Below are 21,126 nucleotides of genomic sequence, written 5' to 3' on the forward strand. Positions count from 1 at the left end.
TGTGCGTCTGTATTGATATTAACGAGGAGTAGGGCATCAATCAATTCTGGTTCCTGTTGTTTCGGTAAGTCAACAGGAGGATGAATAACACGATTTTTTTTATTTGAAGACTTTTTGTAAAAATCGGTACAATATATTTCAATAGAAGTATTGTGCTACTGCTTTTTCCCATCCTTCAAGTAATTTATGAGTTCCATCTCGAAAGAACGATGTATCTTTTGAGGCTATCCACGAAATAGTCCAGTTTTTGCTATCTTCATAAATTTTACCGGTTTTGCAGCATATGTTCGAGCGCTATCATGCTGAAGAATAACATTGTTATGTTTTTGATCAAGTTCCGGCCATTTTTCACGAAGTGCTCAGCTCAGATGCATCAATTGTAATGGGTAACAATCCCCATTGATGGTTTTATTAGGTTTCAACAACTGATAGTATCTACGCCAAGCTGATGACTCCAAATATAGCTTGGGCCCATTGATATTAGACTTTATCGTTGATATTGATGCATGATACATGGTCCTCATGCCTTTTTTCGCTTTCAATGACCGTTTTTTTATGTGTCTTGGTTTCAATTCATATTCAAATTAAAGTAAAAAAGTAAAGTTTCTCGTAAATGAGTTCTTCGACTGAATAGTTGAGCCTGTCAGTGAAGCTTCAACACCAAGTTGGTTACAAATAAGTACCCGAAGCGATTTAACATAGATATACCATATGCTGTGAATCCCTATATTATCCTAATATTAATTTCCATATTAATTTATAATTTCCTAGCGAGACTGTTGAGCTTGAATAAAAAATGGTTACCATCATTGCAGATTTGGCAATGTAACTGAAGGAACTGTTCCATCGTTTCTCTCAAGTTGAAGAGTACGATGGAACAGAAAAGAGTACTCTATGAACGGTACGTACATACAACGACGACCCCAAATCATTGCATCCTGTCAGTGACCTATCAATCAGAGTGACAAGGGATCTCAAATATCTTTCTTCTTCTCTGTTTCCAGCATGAGAAGGAAACCACATAAATGTCACAGTTTTACCGCTGCTGCTGAAATTTGCAGTCAATTGGCTGATTGGACCGAATTAAGGCTTTTAAAGGGCTCATCGAGTCTGAAGCAATCACTATAAGGTTGTTTTGTATATGCTGTACAAACTTTAGAGCTTTGTCCATAGCTAGTAATTCGATCGTTAATATGCCTGATGAAGAGGGAAGTTTGAAGTGCTTTTCCAATAACACTGGTGTAAAAGCAGCGCCTACATAATCATTGCTGTTGGACTCATCCATGCAGATAAATAATGTTCCTGGTATCTATCAGTTTTAATTTAATTAATGACGGAGGATCATTTCTCTTGAGAATATTCCTCATGGAAAGATCAACAGTTACAGGTAGTCGATTTTGTGTGTCATCATTGTAAAGGGGTCATGCTAATCTTCTCTGTATCGTTCCAATTTTGGTATATGTACTGCCGAATTGTACAAATTTGTCTCAAGTTTAAAGGTTCAGATCTTCCTTAAACCCTACCCAAAACAAAACGATTTAATTATTTTCTGGAAATATAATTTTTGAACATATCTAATAAGTTTTTCAACATGGTTTCAAAACAGTTTTTCTTTCCTTCCAACTGAGATCAAATCTCACAACAAAATCTCAACGACACGAACCGTATTTAATAAGGAAAATGTATTTAACAATATCGAAAGAGATATTTGAGCTCAATATTTCTATAAAATTTTACAGCAAGAATAACCTCAACTAGATAATACTATTATCGACGAAAAATTGTTTTAAAATTAAAAGGTTCGTTTTTTTTTTGAACCCTACCTAAAACAAAACGGAATCATTAACTTTACTTCGTAGTAATTTAATTGTTGAGAATATTAATAACCCCAGCGGATATCAGTTAAACAAAATAATGATTTCAACAAACGGGCGACAGCTTTAAATTCAACAGGCTTAAGATAACACTGACGGCAAACAATTTTTTCTCTCCGCCACTCTCGCAGGGACCAAAACCGAACCAAACCGAGCGAAATCTCAACGACACCATTCGCGCGAAAAAATAAATGATGCTTCACCGCCGACTTGACATTTTACAAATGACTAACGGGGATGTTTCTAATACTTGATAGCTCTATAATGTCCGGTGGTATTTTTCCCGAAATCGTCACATGTCGTCGATATGTTCCTGATCATTACTCACTTTCTCGTAAACTTTCGACTAAGGAGATTTTAGAAGGAGTACATTGTTGATATCAAAGCTTTTGAGTGTTAGTATAAACAGTAACGTCGCAATATTGGCACATTATCTCTGAATTTTAGGTTATTTTGGCTCTGACATATCAAAATTGTAATCTAAATAAAATAGTGAATCAGAAATGTTATAATATAATTTATTTTAACGTTATAGTACCTTTAATGTATATATTATTGAAGAACTTGAAACTACAATTAATTATATAGTTATAGTACTTGTTAGGTTTGGGTTGTATCTTATTATACTTACATTGAACTCTTTTTCATACCATCTATGGAGTCTATACTATCTAGTCCATCTAGTCGTCCATCTAGACACATTTTTTTATCTAGTGGTATCCTCTGGAGGACTAATCCACCTAATTAGCAATTGTATATTCAAGTAATGTATTTTACACCGTATTTTTCAATACGGTATTTTCTTGTAAAGTCATTTTAATATCACTGTATATCTCCTTAGTTTATTCTGTTACTACCTTTATACATATTTCTTAATAAAACTAGATTCAATCACTACATTATGTCTAATACATTTACCATATCTGCAAAACAGTTACCATTAAATATCTCCTCGTATATTTTAGACAAATGCTCAAATACATTCTGAGCAATTACGCACATTCTTTGCACATAATTTTCTCACACTCTACAATATGATTTTCTACAGTCATCGCATATTAATTATATATACCCACCTATAGTTGTTTCCACTCTCATCATCCTGTCTCGTAAATTGTCTGCATTAAATCATAATCCCAAATTCAGAAAGTTTCATTCAAGTGAATAACTAGGCTATTAAATTTCCAATCTTTCTAAAATTTGTTCACGATTCCATCATTTGTCAATTTTTTCTCCAATGTGTTATTAACCATTTCTGTTTATTAATAAAACATTATCAATTATCATTCTAACGTTTGTATGTGACCTTTGTTTGTATGATTTTATTATGTGCTTTTGAATTTTTTTTAATAGCAATGTCTGGAAGTTCTCTAAGCTGTTTTTATCATCATATATTTGCATAGGGCAGTTATAGATACGAGCTCAAATTTTACTGGAAATGCTGTTTCAGTATCATTACAAACTTTATCGTAAGTTCTCTATTAAAGAGGCTTAAAACAGATTTATTCTCGGGATTTAAACTTAGTGTTAGGTTTGAAGTGACTGTTGGTTTAGTTATTTTAATTATTTAACGATTTTACAGCCTGTCGACAGGTACAGAACGGAGTCTACGCAGTGTTCGGTCCTTCGGACCCCCTGCTGGGCGGCCACATCCATTCCATCTGCGACGCCCTCGACATTCCCCACCTCGAAACTCGTATCGACCTCGAGACCGACATCAAGGAGTTCTCCATCAACCTGTACCCCGCTCAGAACCTTCTCAACGCCGCCTTTGAGGACGTCATGAATTTTCTGAACTGGACGAAGGTGGCGATAATCTACGAGGAGGATTACGGTAGGGTTCTCGAGGTTCTCGCGTAGAATCAGGTGCGAAATCGATGTGATTACAGGACTGATAAAGCTGCGGGAGCTGGTGAGGTCGCCGCACAACAGAAACCTGGAGATCCATCTGCGTCAGACGGATCCGGAGTCGTACCGTGCTGTACTGAAGGAGATCAAGACCAAGGAGATTCACAATATTGTTATCGATACGAAGCCATCGAATATGCAGCTTTTCTTGAAAGGGGTGAGTGCCGATATAATACTCAATGGTTTTGTATCGTTTTTTTTAACTTTATTCTGGTAGTAATGTATTCACCAAATACTGAAAGCATTGTTACTCTTTTAGATGGATATAATATTTTGTTAGATTAAATGGATAATGCGTCTGTACAGTCTGTAAAAAAATTTCTAAGAGCCGTTTAGGTTTTGTTTGGTTTTGTGAGTTTGTCGTTGAAACAGCTTCAACGACTTGCTTGTCTTCAATCCAAATACGGCACAAAATATCCAAGCTTTTGTGTCATTGCCCTGTTCTTCAAGTGATTGGAAATGGTTCCTTATATGACCCCCAACAATTCTGCATATTCTTCTTGCATATTACACGAGTCATCATCGTAATAGCTTCAATGTAATTCATGTAACAGGTGGGGCAAAAATCCCGCTACCATTTTGTTGTGCGTCATCTTAGTTATATGACGTTTATGTCAGTTTCGCTAGGACCATTGTATTGTGCAGACGTACAAATTTTATTATGGATAAATGTACGCCACAAGAACGAACAGAAATAGAAACAATTTTTTTTTGAAATAATAATTTATTGAAAATAATCGTTCTATTATTGCCACTCAGCGGAAATTGCGTCAAAAATATCCTCACCGTCCAGTGCCTCACAATCTATCGTTTACATGCGAATTTAGACAGTACGATACGACAGCACAAAGGCCTCGTTCTGGAAGACAACGGACGTCTCCTAGCACTGAAAATGTGCTCTGGTGCGTGATTTTGTTGCAGATTCGGAGACGGAACCAGTTACACATTTCTGCATGCAGTTTAATGCAAATTTTGAGAACTGATTCATTCCCGTGCAAAATTTAATTAGTCCAAAAATTGCTACCGAGAGATCCTGATTAACGAGTTGAGTACAGTAATGCTGTCCGTTGAAATTAAAGATTTTTCATCTAAATTAATACTGAACGTTGAAGCCCATTTTCGTCTCAGTGGCCACGCCAATAAACAAAACAGTCGATTTTAGGGAACACAGAATCCTCAGTTAATTCATAAGACATCATTGCATCCACTAAAAATAACTGTATGGTGTGGTATTCATACTGGAAACATCAGTGATCCCTATTTTGCTGTTACTGCTGAACCAAGACATGATTCGAAATGTTCTTGTGCCTGAAATGGTACAATAATGTAATGACATGTGGTTTCAGCAAGATGGGGCCACAGCACACACAGCTCGTTCAACAATTCAATTATTGAATGACGTTTTTCCCGAATACTAATTTCGCGAAGTAACAGTTGATTCCGGATTTAACAGCACCCGACTTTTTCGTCACGAAATTGAACAAATTCAGCCTTAGATGTTGCATAAATATATAAATATATAAATATATATATATATATATATATATATATATATATATATATATATATATATATATATAAAAGAGCTATTTAGAAGAGTGTAGATGAGAATAAAAGCGATTGAACGGCTTCACTCTTTGAGCCAGGGCATCAGTAACGATTAGGCTTTATACCAGCGATGCTCGAACAACAATGGTGATACGAAGTCGAATCTGTGCTCCCAATAAACCAATAAAACCGGATTTCGTCGAGACCGATTTTCGACGTGCAAAACGTCCTCTACCGTCGCGGACTATTCAATACGATACTCGATAACAAGACGAAGCCATGGAAAGTAGCGGAGAGCACAACGGCGAATCGACAAAAGACTTAGCGCGCGTTTAAGTGCATATTATAGCTGCGGGAGGTCGGACGTGTGGTTGGCAAGCGAGGATATGTCGTCGTTTCATAAATAATGAGACGGGAGACGGAATACGTCTGACTATAGCGTTGAAATGCGACCGTCTATGATGTAATACAAAAATTACAAGTTTCCACGTATATATGAACCCAATTCGTGTAAAGAAAAGTAAAGGACAAGGTCGGTCTGATGATAGCACATGAGATTTCACCGAAACGTCGTCAAAATATCACAAATTGATCATAATTATATTCTATCCTATAGACAAATCCATATTCATATCCATATTAAATCCATATGTTTGTTAGTTAGACCTAACCTTCAAAAGATGCGAGTGTAGATTTGACACTTTTCGGATCATTGGTTTGGGAATTATAACATTTTGAGTGAAGCAGCTTTTGTTATTGTGAAAAAAAATTGATAAAAAGGAATTTCGCGTGTTGATAAAATATTGCTTTTTGAAAGGAAAAAGTACAGGTGAAACAAAAACTTGGCTTGATGCCGAGTTTCCGGACATTGCCCCAAGAAAATAAACTAGGAGTAATGGTATGCTAAGTTTAGACGTGGTGAAATGAGCACCGAAGGCGGTGAACGCAGTGGACGCCCAAATGAGGTTATTACCGATGAAAACATTTAAAAAATCCACAAAATGATTTTGAGTGACTGTAAATTGAAATTAAATAAAATAGCAGACACTCTAAAGATATCAAGTGAACGTGTACACCATATTATTTATGAATATTTGGATATGAGAATACTCTGTGCAAAGTGCGTGCCGCACTGGCTCACTTTTGACCAAAAACAATGACGAGTTGATGGTTCGGAGCAGTGTTTGAAGATGATCAAGCATAATAAACCCGAGTTTTTACATCGATATATGACAATAGATGAAACATGGCTCCATCATTTCACACCAAAGTTCAATCGACAATCATCCGAGTGGACTGCACACGATGAACCCGCTCCAAAACGTGGGAAAACGCAACAGTCGGCTGGCAACGTTATGGCGTCTGTATTTTGCGATGCGCATGGAATAATTTTCATGGGCTACCTTGAAAAAGGAAGGACCATCAAAAGCGACTATTACATAGCGTTATTGAACCGTTTGAAGGACGAAATCGCCGAAAAGCGACCACTTTCACCTTCACCAAAACAATGCACCGTATCAAAAATCCATGAATTGAGCATCGAATTGCTTCCTCATCTGTATTCTCCAGATCTGGCCTCCAGCGACTATTGCCTGTTCTCAGATCTCAAAAGAATGCTCGCTGGGAACAAATTTTCGTCGAATGAAGAGGTGATCGACGAAACTGGAACCTATTTTGAAACAAAGAATAAATCGTACTACAAAAATGGTATCGAAAAGTTGGAGGTTTGCTATAATCAGTGTATCACCCTTAAAGCGAATTATGTTGGATAAAAAAAAATCTGCCAAAAAATGTGTTTTACAATGGTAGGCCGGGGACTTTGGACTTGGCAGACTGGAGTGTCAGTATTGTCACATCCTCTGAGACCCCCTGGCCTAATAACGAAGAGATCTTTGTATTACTTGTGAAATTTGTAACAAAACTACATTAATTAAAGTAGATTACCGGAAAGTGTAAAATAATTTAAGAAGATACAACTTATTCAAATCGACTAAACTAGTTTGTCCACTATGTCAAGTCATTCAATAAAGATATTTTGAGTCCTCAATAAACCTCTACAAATACGCTGAAGAAACTTGATCATATTTACCATTTACATACATTTTCAACAGATGATGTACGAACACCATTACGATCATACGAGAAACCCCGAGTACGCCGAAACTTTTTACTATATCGTCGGAATAATATCTTTATGCAAATCACCGACCTTACACAGTCCATTTGTCTGATTCACGTAACAGTGGCTGCAGTAAAGTTTTTAGGGTGTTAAGGATGACGATAGCACAATAGTTGAATATAAATGCGAATAGTTTAACTGGCATAAAAGGTATATACTCCGCCTCGAACCATCTTTACAATGTTCCACTTTTGGGTATGAAACGTAGCACATAAATTAAATTCATAGCTTGTACCGCGGCGGAATTTTCAAATATAAATAGATATGAATAATATCTTATGGCGGTTTTCTCGGATGTCATAAAAACATATGCAGGATCTGGTTGATTTAAAATAGTTTTTTATCATTATGTTATGTATTCCCAAATGGTATAAATAATATACAACAATATAAATGCACAAACTATCATTTATTTTAATAGATTTACATGTAATTCATTGTTATCAGCAATAGATTATTTTTTATTATATGTATTAGTTGCTTGGGTGTATTTTAATTATTTTTTCATTTTAAAAAGGCTTTTATTGCGTAAAATTGGTACAATATATATTAATCAAAATATTTGCCATTTTTTAAAGCTTTTTCCTATTTTCCTTGCTGATTTAGATGCTACCCAATCCATTTTTTAAACTTCTTGAGCATCTCTAATAAACCACCTGCCAGCCTAGCAGCGTACTCGCCAGGCATGGCGCCTTCTAGCCCAGAGTTTCTAGCACTAGAGAAGTAAAATATATCGATCATTTCAAGGCCTATCATAGAGCGAAAAAACCTCATACCAACCACCCAGTTTGGGTTTATTAACAAAGCATTCAACAATTGACCAGGTCCACAGAATAACAGATTTCATTGAAAAAGCCTACGAAAGTATAAAAGTATGCTCAGCCATATTCTTAGATGTAGCACAAGACTTCGATAAGGTTTGGCATGAAGGCCTTGTCATAAACTACAGAAAATCTTAGCAAAACCACACACCGAACTACTAAAATCTTACATTACAGCCAGAATATTTAGAGTTAAACAGGAAGAAGCTTACTCTACAATAAAAGAAGCTAAAGCAAGTGTACCATAACGAAGTGTACTGTGGCTAATGCTTTATCTACTCTACACTTGTGATATAGAACAAATGGATAATATTATGAGCTACATTTGCTGATGATACTGCGATTATAACTGTTGGAGACAATAGTGAAGAAGCCATACGAAAATTACAATAGCAAGTGACAATATAAGTAATTGGACACAAGCTTGGAAAAGAAAAATTAACGAAAGTAAATCTATGCATGTGTCTAGATGACACCTACAATCAGACCATACAAGCACTAATTCCATATAGCAACAACGCTAAATATCTCGGAATGAATTTTGATGCAAAGCTTCGCTGGAAGGAACATATAAAGAAGAAAAGAGAAGAACTGAAATTGAAATATACGAAAATGTATTAGCTAATTGGAAGAAAATCACAATTATCAGTACATAATAAATTGCTATTATATAAGCAAATACTAAAACCTACAAGGACATACGGAGTTCAATCATGGGGATGTTCTGCAAAGAGTAACATAAAGAAAAAAAATTTTCAGAACAAAGTCCTGAGAAATATTGTGGGCGCACCCAAATATTACAGGACTGACTACCTACATCAAGACCTTCAGATACCTACAGTCAGCCAAGAAATCAAAAGAATTGTAGGGGAACATGAGGAAAGACCCCATTCTCATGAGAATATTAAAGTATTGCAGCTTTTGGATACCACCAGAACAGGACACAGACTCAAAAGAATCAAACCATCTGATCTTGTGTAGTATTGTGTAGTGAGTCCTCCTAGTTATATACCTAGATTTAAGTTATCATAAAGACAAATTGTAGGTTAGTCAGAAACGACTAGTAACAATGTAATAATTAAATTATAAAAGAAACTTCAAGACCTGTTTCAACTTGATACAGACTCTGGGCAATTGCTATTTAGGTTACTTCTTGCTGAGCCACAAGCTGCCATTGTTCTTAAGTTGTTTCTTCAATAAAATCACAATTGTGGTAGAATCGTCAGTAAAATCACAAATAATCTTAAACATTTCATCAAAATCACAAGAAATGATCTGCCGTACTTTTTAAGCGTGTTTCCTTACATGAGATATATTGTTGTTCATTTAATATTGTAAAATTTGCTATTCAATGAGGTTCTGTTAGTCACACAGACGCTGTTCTGGAACATTGTAACCAGAATTGCAGAAAAATTCTCATTCAGAATCTAATTCTAAGTTCGAAACACATATTACATATTCATACGTCACACCATGACCTTTTTATAGATATTACAGCTTCAAATGAACGACTACAAATATCATTACGTCTTCACATCGTTTGACATCGAAACCTTCGACCTGGAGGACTTCAAGTATAACTTCGTCAACATGACGGCCTTCCGCATAGTCGACACCGACCAACTCTCGGTCAGGGAGATCCTCCGAGACATGAGCAAGTTTCAGGCGAACCAGGAATTGACGCCGTTCAACACCAGTTTCATCAAGGTAAGAACGTCTCCATCTGTGTGCGTTTATCCAATATTACGGCGATGTTTTGTTGTAAAAGTTACGTCAACTCGGTCGGCCTTTTCCGACAAAACCGTCCCTCTGTCGGTGTGTTTCTTTTAAGGTTTAAACCGCAGACAGCATCAAAACTAATTGTTCTCAAACGGCCTCTCCTACGGCATTTAATCAAATAAAACCCTGCCTGTAACATGGAGACTACAAACGTTTTATGACAACGTTAAACCAATTCACTTGCTAAAGGGGCACGTTATGTGTTGAATAATAAATACAGAGTTTGTAGAATTCTAGTGTAGGTACAATTTAAATAATAGACTATTCGTCTACTTTAAAAGTCTTATTTCTTTATTATTATTTCGTCAATTATTTAGTAAAATTCATAAAAATTACACATAATAATTCTCATGACCCGTATAAATAGTTAATATTGTTACCTAGAAGATCACAATTTGAAATAATAAAAAAATAATCAAATATAGATAATATGATCAAGTCATAATTCAATAAATAGAAACATTAACGCAAACCAAAGCTGCTGTATCAACACAAATAAATCAAAAAACAAAGTAGTGAGACTTGAAGCGATAGGACTTATTTTTATTTAGAAAGGAAAATATATAAAAGTACACAAGAGTCAGGATCTGAATAATTATTGTTGCAGTTAAAATAGCTAAAAGCAGACAAGCAAGCTATTAATAAAAATTTATTAATACATCATTACTAGTTGTTGCCGACTAACTTACAATTTATCTATACAGTGACTTAAACTAGGTAATTATCTAAAAAGATCCATTGACCCTTGCTTAGTCTCTGGTAAAATTAAAGTGGTTAGTTATTTTCAGGGTTTTTTAGATTTTAGTGCAATTCACTACACAACTCTGGAGTCTGCTAGTTCAATATTTTTTAAAAGTTACACTTTGGTCTTTACATAGGAATGGAGTCATTCCTCATGTTTTGTTGAGAATTTCTGAATTTCCTTTATAACAATTGGAATTTGAAGGACTCGGTATAATTAATTATTCTAACAGTTATATACTAAAAGGAATTATTATCAAATTATAAAGGAAACAAAAAAGTACAAGTTGAAAAATCAAAATAAAAGTGAAAACGGATAATTAGAAATAAAATATAAAGTTATTGCAGCCAAACAAACAATTGCAAACTATTACAACTCGACATCGACATCATTCGACACATTTTGCCAGAAATATGAGAAACAGTTGAAGAAAATAACTAAGAATATTTTGATCAAAGCGAAAAAATGATCAGAACACACACATGCACCTAATACATAATTTGAGAACCTATTATCTCCAACCCTGAGGGGCTCCACGAAACAAAAGGAAAATTAAACCGAAAAACTACCTTATAAACAAAACTTTCCTATTTATATAATCGCACTACCGGTAAAGACCAGAAGAAAAACAAAACAAAACGCCCGGAGCCGGGGGGAAAAACGGAAAAATAATAACCGTACAGTTCGATCATTTATTTACAAGATTCCACGGAAATTGTTTGGCCTCGGGGGCATGGCCGGTCCGCGCTGGCACAGCCAACTTTGCGAGCGGATGAACTTTTTACAGATTACTTGACCGGTCATAGACCATCGTCCATCTATTGACGAGAACTGATGGAGACCGATAAAGAGGCGATCGCCTCGGACGAGATGTCTTCGTAATTCAGTTACCGACCAATTGCGAACTGGAGGAAAACAAGATTTAACCGATGAAGCTTGCTACCTGTCTAGGAACATTAAAGGGTCTTACAGTGAATAGGATATTTTTATAAATAGGATCATCCTTATTTTAAAATTTAATATTATCTTATATATAGCTTCATAAGCTTCTTTACTTCATTATGTCAGTCCGTTTTATCATTATTTTCGCCCTTTTGCAGCATGAATTTTAACCTATCAATATCTCATTATTTTAATATCATATTAATCCATTCATAGAGACGCTCTAAGAACAAGTATGATTTTCAGAACGTTGCTGCTTATGACAATCCCTTTGTATTTTGCATAAGTGGATCCCCATTTCTATTTTTTATAATTGTTATACCTAAGTTGGTACTTTATAATTGTTGTGTCACAATTTTTAGGTACATGATAACACATTCTTTATAAGTAATCTTTTATTAATCTCCATATTTTTATTGGTTCTGATACTTTTCAAGTCCAAAAAACTTGGCTTGGTTTTTGTTTAATTTTTTGTCATGTATTGTCATGCATAATGCATAAGAATTTTTTTTGATTTTGCATAGATAATTAACTAACACTTTAAACCACAATACTAATCAATCAATTTCCTCGTGCTTATCAATGTACAAGCTCCATAAGGGCTAGTTTAGCGTTCACAGAATTTTCTTCCTGTCTCCTGAAGTTTTAACTACAGGATTCTTTCCCAAGAAAGCTCTCCAAAAGATAATATTTTTGTCCACAAGTTGGTGTGTAGTGCCAATAAATTCCTTGAAATTTTATTATCCATACCAACCCCTAGGCTATGTCATATAGGATATTCTTCTCTCCATTAAGATGAAAGAAGGAGTTGAGTACCCTCCCATGATGATATTAGAGGAGATGAACTTTAAAAACGAGAGAATATTAAGAAGAACACTTAGGATATACTGCTTTCCATTTAGAAAAGTAACCACCGACTAGATAACCAGATTTCTCAAGAAATTAAAAACAGTATTTAGAATACATAAAGATATTCTTCTAGTTTTGCCACACACATACTATATTCTCATATAATTCTCGAAACAAAAATTGTCATTCCAAGATACCAACTTGGGTATCTACATCAAATGAAGACTGTATTGAAGGTGATGGATATTGTTAATGAAATTAATATGTTATTCAATATTTGATACTATAATATAATAAATCTTTTTATAGGCATTAATGTGAAACTAAAATCTAAGCAAATATATCAAAACTTTGTAACATGATACTAATGTTTCACAAAAATACATGGTGATATTTTGTTCGGTACGAATGCAGAAATCTTCAACAAACGAGAATTAAAAACTTACGAATAGACAAAGAAAGAACAGTGTTTTTATTTTGATTCGAGTTCGTATCGATCGAGTCCAGACAAAAGACCGGCTAGTGCCAAATGTTTCAACTTTTCGAGCAAACTCCTCGTCCAAATTGGACACTTTCCAATAATTGCACTCGGGAACTTCTTCGGCAACAGTAGTTGCATATAATTAACTGCGATTCGAGCGAAAGAATAACTTCTTTTAATTTAATTTACAATGGAAAATGTGAAGTTTAATTGTTAGTAAATATTTTTCAGATTTTCTAGATTCTAGGGTAATCTGGTACAAAAATTTTGTACAAAATAGTAGAGAATAATAGAAAATAATTTTATTGAACTATTTTTTCTCAATAAATTCTCAATCAAGCATAAACATTATGTGAATATAATCCTGGTCCCACCAAATCCCTCATCCCAGCAATTGACTTATTGTGAAACCTATCAAGAAAAAAAACAAGCAAAATCGAACAATTCTTAATGATGAACCGAAAACCAAAATCGATAAATTCATAGACGAGAGACTAACCCGAACGTCCCAGTCCCCCCACGTTCCTCCCTTGTTTTTCCCCGCCCGCCACGTCTCCCGATCAAATCTAAAACTTCGGTATAAAATTAACGCAGACATGGAGAGTTTAAAGGAGAGTTTCCGATCGTTTTCCCCGATTCTCGAAACGATTCTTTGTTATTATTGTTATTGTTGTTTTCATGAAGGGATTGGTCTCGAGATGGTCTGGATGCCAATAAAAATGACAGAGTATCGTCCTTTTTATCTCAACTCGATTCGGCAACGTGAATAGGGACGAGGAGGGAAAGGTGGTATCTCGAGCACGCGGGATCTGGTTTTAGGAGGGGAACGTATGTTTTGGGTCAAGATTACTAATAAATAAATATTATCTGGAAACGAAAAATTCTTAGGGTTCTTCTTCGAAGGACAATTATTTTTCTCGTATTAATACTCTTTTTCCAACTTTCCAATATAAACTTACTTAAAACGTCTTTAAGGTAACAGACTCTTCTGGCTGCCTTGTGAAAGAGACTGAGACTTATAATATTGTACTGTTAATACATACAACCTCCTCCTCTTCCGGTCAATTTCTGTAATCTACTTACCTCCTGATAAAACATTATCTTCGAAATAAATTGGCTGATAATGAATCTGACCCCAAAGATTTAACTTGAGATAGCTCGTTGGAGACTGTGAGCTTACGTATTCATCATTCATTCATTCCCTGACGGATCTAACTTAAATACCTCTAACTTCAGAAACGTATAATATGATTAATATGAATTATTACCCACATATTTTAGATAATTTATTTTCGTAATACATTGTTCAACTACAGCCTAAATATTATTCACATTATCTAATATCGTACTGATCTGAACCGACTACGCCCCATTTTTATCTTTTATAATTTTTAGGTATATGATAACCCTTTATATTTTATTTTCCTATAATTCCCTTGCTTAAAATTTGTACAGAGATATCAATTGGTTCAAGTTATTTTTCGAAAAAGTATTTGAATTAGTGATATGTAGAATATTTCATATTGTACATATTAAAATATTGACCCTTTCTCTATATTTCTATTTGTTATAATTTAAAATAAATAATTTTTTCTTAATTCTTTTATTTATGATTGACATTTCCTCTATAATTTTTCGGTCACAATTTTCAGGTATATGATAACCTTTTCTTTATATTTTATTCTCCTATAATCTTCTTGCTTAAAATGTCTGTGTTTCAAGGGAAAACAACATTTGTAAGATAGAAATTATAAAATTGCCGTCGAAACTTAAGATTTCTCATTGGATATTGTCAATTATTTCATCCAAAATATTATCAAAAATCAAATCATCAAAATTTAAAAATTGTTTACCATCTAATCTGGACATCGTAAGTCCGCCTGTAATCAATTAACAATCTGTTTTTTTTTCATAATTTTCAGGCAGAAGCTGCATTAATGTACGACTCGGTCTACGTTTTCGCGGTGGGCTTACAAACTCTGGAACAATCCCACTCGCTGAAACTTTCCAACGTCTCCTGCGACAGAGAGCAGCCTTGGGACGGCGGATTGAGTTTAATTAATTACATAAACACCGTAAGTAAGAGAAATCGAAAATAGAAAACATATAAGAAGCAAAAACAGTTCAGTTTTTCGTTAAAAGGCAACATGAACTCAATAAATACCCAAGTAATATAATTAGAATAATCCAATACTGCTATATAGTGATATGTCCTATTTAATTATAAGCTCGTAAACGACAAAATACATACATTTGTTTGGGTATAAAAAAACCCAAACAAAAAAGCAATTTTAACGATAATCGACTAAACTCGAGCAAAGATGAACCAGGGGGAAAAAGCTCTTAATATCCCCCGCCTCGTAATAAGAACAGACTTTATTAATGAATCGAATTAGTTCGACAAGCTGATCGCGACAAATTGGATTCCCCCCAATCGCCCGTCTTGGACGGACATCTCCCTATTTGTAGTTTCGCTTTTTGTCGATTTAATTTTACCGTCCGGCTAAGTGGCTTTGGCGAAACGAAGAAAAAAGGCCCGGATGTCGGACAATTTTACTTCTCCTTTCCTCTACATGCTTGTATCAATTAATGCTCTCCGCTACGGTTCATATTACCTCTATCTAAACCGAAACCGACTAATTTTACTATTATTGTTGCTCGTATTCATTACTACATGTTTCCCATAACCATACCAAACATTACGCCTTATTTTCATCATCCCATTAAAGAAGTACTGTTACAGAGAAAACGAGGACATATCTATAATTATTGAAAATATAAATCTAGATAACCACTGAAAACAACTTTTTTATTATTAACTACATTTTAGATTAGATATGCTTGGTAAATCTTAATTTACAAACTAATTTATTACTACTGTTTTGTTGTACTTGTATTATGTAGCAGTATATATTTCTCAGGTTAAAATAAAACTAAACTACTTAAGCAAAATATAATATTAGCACTTATGCGTGTTGTCAACCAGCCGCATAGCTTCCACGTTGTTGTAATTTAGCAACCTCATTTCATATTTTAACGCGTTAAATATCAATTTGATCAGAACAATACTTTCTCTATATTGTTCTTTCACTCATATCTTTAACTTTTTTAATATTTTTGATAATTAACTTTTAATATATTTTATTAAGTGTTTTAAGACATCTATGATCGACCATGCTTCTATATCATTCCATCATTATTTAAAGCGTCATAATTTTCTTGTTCCAAAAGATCTCCACAAATGTCTATTGATTTCTTTATAATTTTTATTAAGTCTTTATATATGAATAATATATACATTTTTCTTTAACAATACGATTCTTCAGTATATGATTTCTATCCTTTATAATTGTTTAAATTTTTTTCTTAATTCAATCATAAATGATATTTTCCCAGATTTTTGTTCATAATTTTTAGGTATATGATAACCTTTTCTTTATATTCTACTTTCCATATAATCCTCGTGCTTAATTTTTTTTTTGAAAAATCTATTGGTTTCAGTTAAAGTAAAGCATTTCATATTTTACATACTGAAATATTTAACATTGACCCATTGTCCATATTTTTATCTTATAATTTAAAATTGAAATTTTTCTTAATTATTGTAATTATGATTGCTATTTTCCCTATTATTTTTCTGTCATAATCTTTAGGTGTATAATAACTCTCTTAATATTTTATTTCCCCAATAAACCTCGTGCTTACATTTTTTTTCAAAAATATCTATTGGTTTCGTTATATTTCGAAAAGTGATAAACATTTTTTTTTCTTAATTCTTAACATTTTGTGTATGATTTTTCTGACAATTTTGGCTTTATATTTTACTTTCCTGTAATCATCTTGCTTCAAATTTCTGCAGAAATGTCCATTGGTTCTGGTTATTTTTCAAAAAGTGATTGAAAAATTAAAGATCATTGAAACAGTTCATATTGTATATTTTTTATATATGTCTAAGACTGACTGTCTATATTTCTGTTACTTATGATGTTATTTATGAATTATTTTTTTAATTGTTGTATTTATGACTGACATTTCCTCTATGGTTTTGCTGTTATAATTCGCTTTTTTTATTATTTAGTATCGATATTTCCAATATCTATCTTGCTTAAAATTTCTCCTAGTAAACTACACATTTTTTTATGAAAATTGTATACTCCATTTAGTTAAAAATAGTCCTTAATTTATTCTACTGTTTCACAAAAAACTCATTACGCACCCTTCGACCTTTGATCGCGCCCCCCAGTACCCTAAAGACGCCTCTCGGCGTTCGTTTAGCGTTAATTTTTTTTAGAATAATTATGGTTCGTTATCGGCCACTCCGACTATCCGGATTGTCTCAATTAAAATGCCCTCGAGACCGTATCCGATTTCGCGTTGTTCCAGGTCGAGCTGAAGGGACTCACGGGCCCCATCGAGTTCAAGGAGGGGAAGCGGGTGCGCTTCAAGCTGGACCTGCTGAAACTGAAGCAACACGCGCTGGTAAAGGTGGGCGAGTGGCAGCCCGGCGACGGAGTGAACGTCACGGATCGCAACGCCTTCTTCGATCACGGTAACATGAACGTCACGCTGGTAGTGACGACGATATTGGTGAGCGGGATGAGTTGGTGATGTTGTCGGTGTTTTGTTACGTTTCTGTTTGCATGCGATCGCTTGGTAGGAAACGCCCTACGTCATGATGCACGGGACGAGAAACTACACGGGCAAGGGTAGGTTTTATGGGTTTTGCATCGATATATTGGAGAGGGTAGCACAGGACGTTGGTTTCGATTATCTGCTGGACCTGGTGCCAGATGGAAAATACGGAGCTTGTGACCCTGAGACGGGTTTATGGAACGGCATGGTTAGACAACTTATGATGCACGTATGTATTGCCCTGATTTAACACTTAAAATATTTAGTCAAGTATTAATCGAGTGATATCATATCCATTAAATAAAACAGTAAACACATGTCATCTAAATGTATGACGTCAAAACGTCGCAACTTTGCTGCATAAAGTTTGAGTTATAGCTATTTTGGTTTTCATATAACAAAATTCTAATCTAAATAAAGCAATCGAATATAAATGATGTTATTAAATATCCTTTATTTTAGCATTATTGTACATCTAATGCATATGGTGTCGAATGACTTAAACTATGGTTAATTATATAGTCACATATATTGGTTAGATCGTAATGACGTGGGTTCACTATTATTTTTAATAGACTTTAGGCGTCAATTCTTCTTGATATGTTAGTTGGATTATTATTATATTAAGGTCAAAAGTCATATTGCAAAATATATGAAAACTTGAAAATACAATGCCTCCCGCCATATTCACCATGACATTATCCCTTGATATTGTTGCTTAATCACATTAGTATCACATTTTTAGGCTGAAAATCTCTGTTGCTTTTCCAGACCTAGACATAATGACAATCACAATAATTATATCTTTCAAAGAACACATGAACCATTCAGCGTTAATAAAAAGAATATTACTTTCCAATAATGATACTTTATCTACATTTTAATCCGCTATTCCTATAACAGTTTCATACCAACACAAAAATAATACAAAATGAAGCAGTACAATTCATCTTTACAACGATGCAATTTGAAATACCACCACAGGCCGAGAGAACCAAGTCGAGCATTCCAATTAATAAGGGCCGACAAGACCTGCTAACGGCCAGGATAAAATCTAGTTTAGCGACCGCTTTATTATTTCCAAAACGGCACAGAAGTATTTTAATTGTTCAACAGTTTCAGGAAAATTGAATCGGAACAGTTGCAAGCGTAGCGCGATAATTTGATTTCCTTTTTCTTCTGCCTAATTGCGGTTTCGTTTTTTGTTTTCGTTTCTTGCTTGAGCGCGAAATAGTGAGATCTGATAGTGGTTGGGTATAATTGAGTTTTCTTCTATTCGGTAGTGTTTTTATTGATTTATTTCTATTTATATTTTTTCTTTTTTAAGTAATTTAATTCAGCAATTTCTTACCTCTATTTTCCATTTTATTTATTTTTGAATACATGTTGATTATTGACATCTTCATAAATGTTGTCTATTATGTTTCTAAACATTTTTATGTATATTATATCAATATTTTATCATATCTCATCATTTACTTTCTTGGCCTATACTACTGCTACGTAATACTCGTAGTTATTATATCTAAAGTATAGATTTTATATAATTTTCTTATCTAGAAAAATTTTCTCTACATTTGTATATCTTTATAACCCTATTTTCTTTATCTCCTTTCTTACACATGTATGTTACGTTTCATATTAACTCTTTATATATAATTTTCTACTTTTCATAATTCTTATAACTACGGTTCACACTTTCTCTTTCTAAATTAAATTTATATTATAATGAAGTATTTTCTTATTTTTTATATTTAAAATTGACAGATTAATATTTTATCTTAATCTTTCTAACGCTTTATGATTACTATTTTACGTTTTTCTTATATTTATAGGTTTTTATGGCATCTACATTTTTACTAATAATAAATCTCATATTTGAAATTACCCTTATAATTGTATTTAATAGTAGCCTTTCTCTATATTTTTATCTCATAATTCTTTCCTCCTAGATCACTCGTATATGTTTTTTTCCGGATAAATTATTTATGTATAATTTCCCAATTTTCATAATTCTTACATCTACGATTGACACTTTCTCTTTAAAATTGATATTCGTTAATTTTTTTTCTTAATTTTTACATTTAATATAGACAAATTACCTTTAGGAATAATATGATTTTAGACTCTCTATATTTTTACTAATGATGTTTCTCACATTTGATATTAAACCTATAATTTTCTGTTTCTCATAATTCTTGTATATACGATTGTCATTTTCTCTTTAATACTAAATTTCTATTAATGTTTAATTTGATATATTAGCACAAATTTTATAATTGTTGCATTTAAAATAGCACTTTTTTAATATTCTCTGTCATATATATTGAATGTTACATGATTCGTTTCTACATTTCTACTAACTATATTTTTCAAATAATATTAACTCAATAATTTCATAATTTTCATATTTTTTGTATGTAAGATACAGCAATTCTTTCTCCATATTTTCATACCAGAATTCTTTCATCCTGGATAACTTAAGTATGTTACGTTTCAGATAATCTCTTATAATGTTCTATTTTTCATAATTCTTGTATATACGATTGTCACTTTCTTTTAACAATTAAATATATTTTAAAATTACAATTTTTTTTAATTTTTATATTTACAATGGAGAGATTAATGCTTAATCTTATATGTTAGCACATATTTCTCTACATTTTATAATTATTTTGTTTAAGAATAACACTTTATATTTTTCTTTCATAATTCTTGAAAACACTTAATACATATTTATATTTCTCACGCTTAGTATTAACCTTTTAATTTTATATTTTTCGTAGTTTTTATATTTAACATTGACACTGTCTCTATATTTTTATCTCTCACAAGATTAGAATTTTTATTAATTATTACTACATTTATACAATTTATACAAGGTGTCTGATTTTATACAGTTCTATATTTGTTCAATTCTCTTGTTTAAGTTAATCTTTAACCTAGTTTTTTGCCAACATAAATTTTCTACCTTACTAGACCGGATTTAGCAAACGTGAATTATTATTTGAACCCGAAAATATTTTGAATCACACCCTTGTCCTTTCGAAAATCCTCTTCATCTCCGCTAGTTTCAATTCTTTTTTACCGTCGGCATTCCGTTCCGGCAAGCGTATTAGTTCGAGGTCGACTATTGTGTCTCTCGGAAGAATCGTAAAGATAAATCGAAGCCCACATATCCAGTCCCCAATCTTTAGTTTAATTAGAAGGGAGGCCATTTCATCCGGCCAATTCGGCCACGGTAAGTAAGTTGTAGTGGCTCGGATTCGGTATGTTTAGTGACATTTGAGAGTGCATGTCTTTGCTTTTTGACTTTTTTCTTCTGGATGAGCATTTTAGATAGTTTTTTTCTTGTTTCGTTTAAAGCTGCA

At 33.4% G+C, this 21,126-nt stretch overlaps 1 protein-coding gene and 1 non-coding gene across 3 annotated transcripts in view; one reads left to right on the plus strand and one right to left on the minus strand.

Annotated features, from left to right (window-relative positions):
• Nucleotides 1-21,126, plus strand: part of LOC143203591 (glutamate receptor ionotropic, kainate 2) — a 148,747-nt gene that overhangs the window by 117,646 nt on the left and 9,975 nt on the right. For both annotated transcript variants that reach the window (XM_076415802.1, XM_076415803.1), the window contains exons 6-11: nt 3,457-3,708; nt 3,764-3,939; nt 9,819-10,037; nt 15,046-15,198; nt 17,507-17,710; nt 17,781-17,984. In XM_076415802.1, the coding sequence (XP_076271917.1) occupies nt 3,457-3,708; nt 3,764-3,939; nt 9,819-10,037; nt 15,046-15,198; nt 17,507-17,710; nt 17,781-17,984 (1,208 nt within the window). The remainder of the gene's footprint in view (nt 1-3,456; nt 3,709-3,763; nt 3,940-9,818; nt 10,038-15,045; nt 15,199-17,506; nt 17,711-17,780; nt 17,985-21,126) is intronic.
• LOC143204362 (U6 spliceosomal RNA) lies at nt 1,374-1,478 on the minus strand. Its single transcript, XR_013007590.1, has one exon. It is a non-coding gene; the product is annotated as a U6 spliceosomal RNA (small nuclear RNA).

This window comes from Rhynchophorus ferrugineus, unplaced genomic scaffold (genome assembly GCF_030347505.1).
Source record: "Rhynchophorus ferrugineus isolate W39M unplaced genomic scaffold, kcgeb_rfMv2 rfM10, whole genome shotgun sequence".
In the NCBI taxonomy this organism is placed as follows: Eukaryota; Metazoa; Arthropoda; class Insecta; order Coleoptera; family Curculionidae; genus Rhynchophorus; species Rhynchophorus ferrugineus.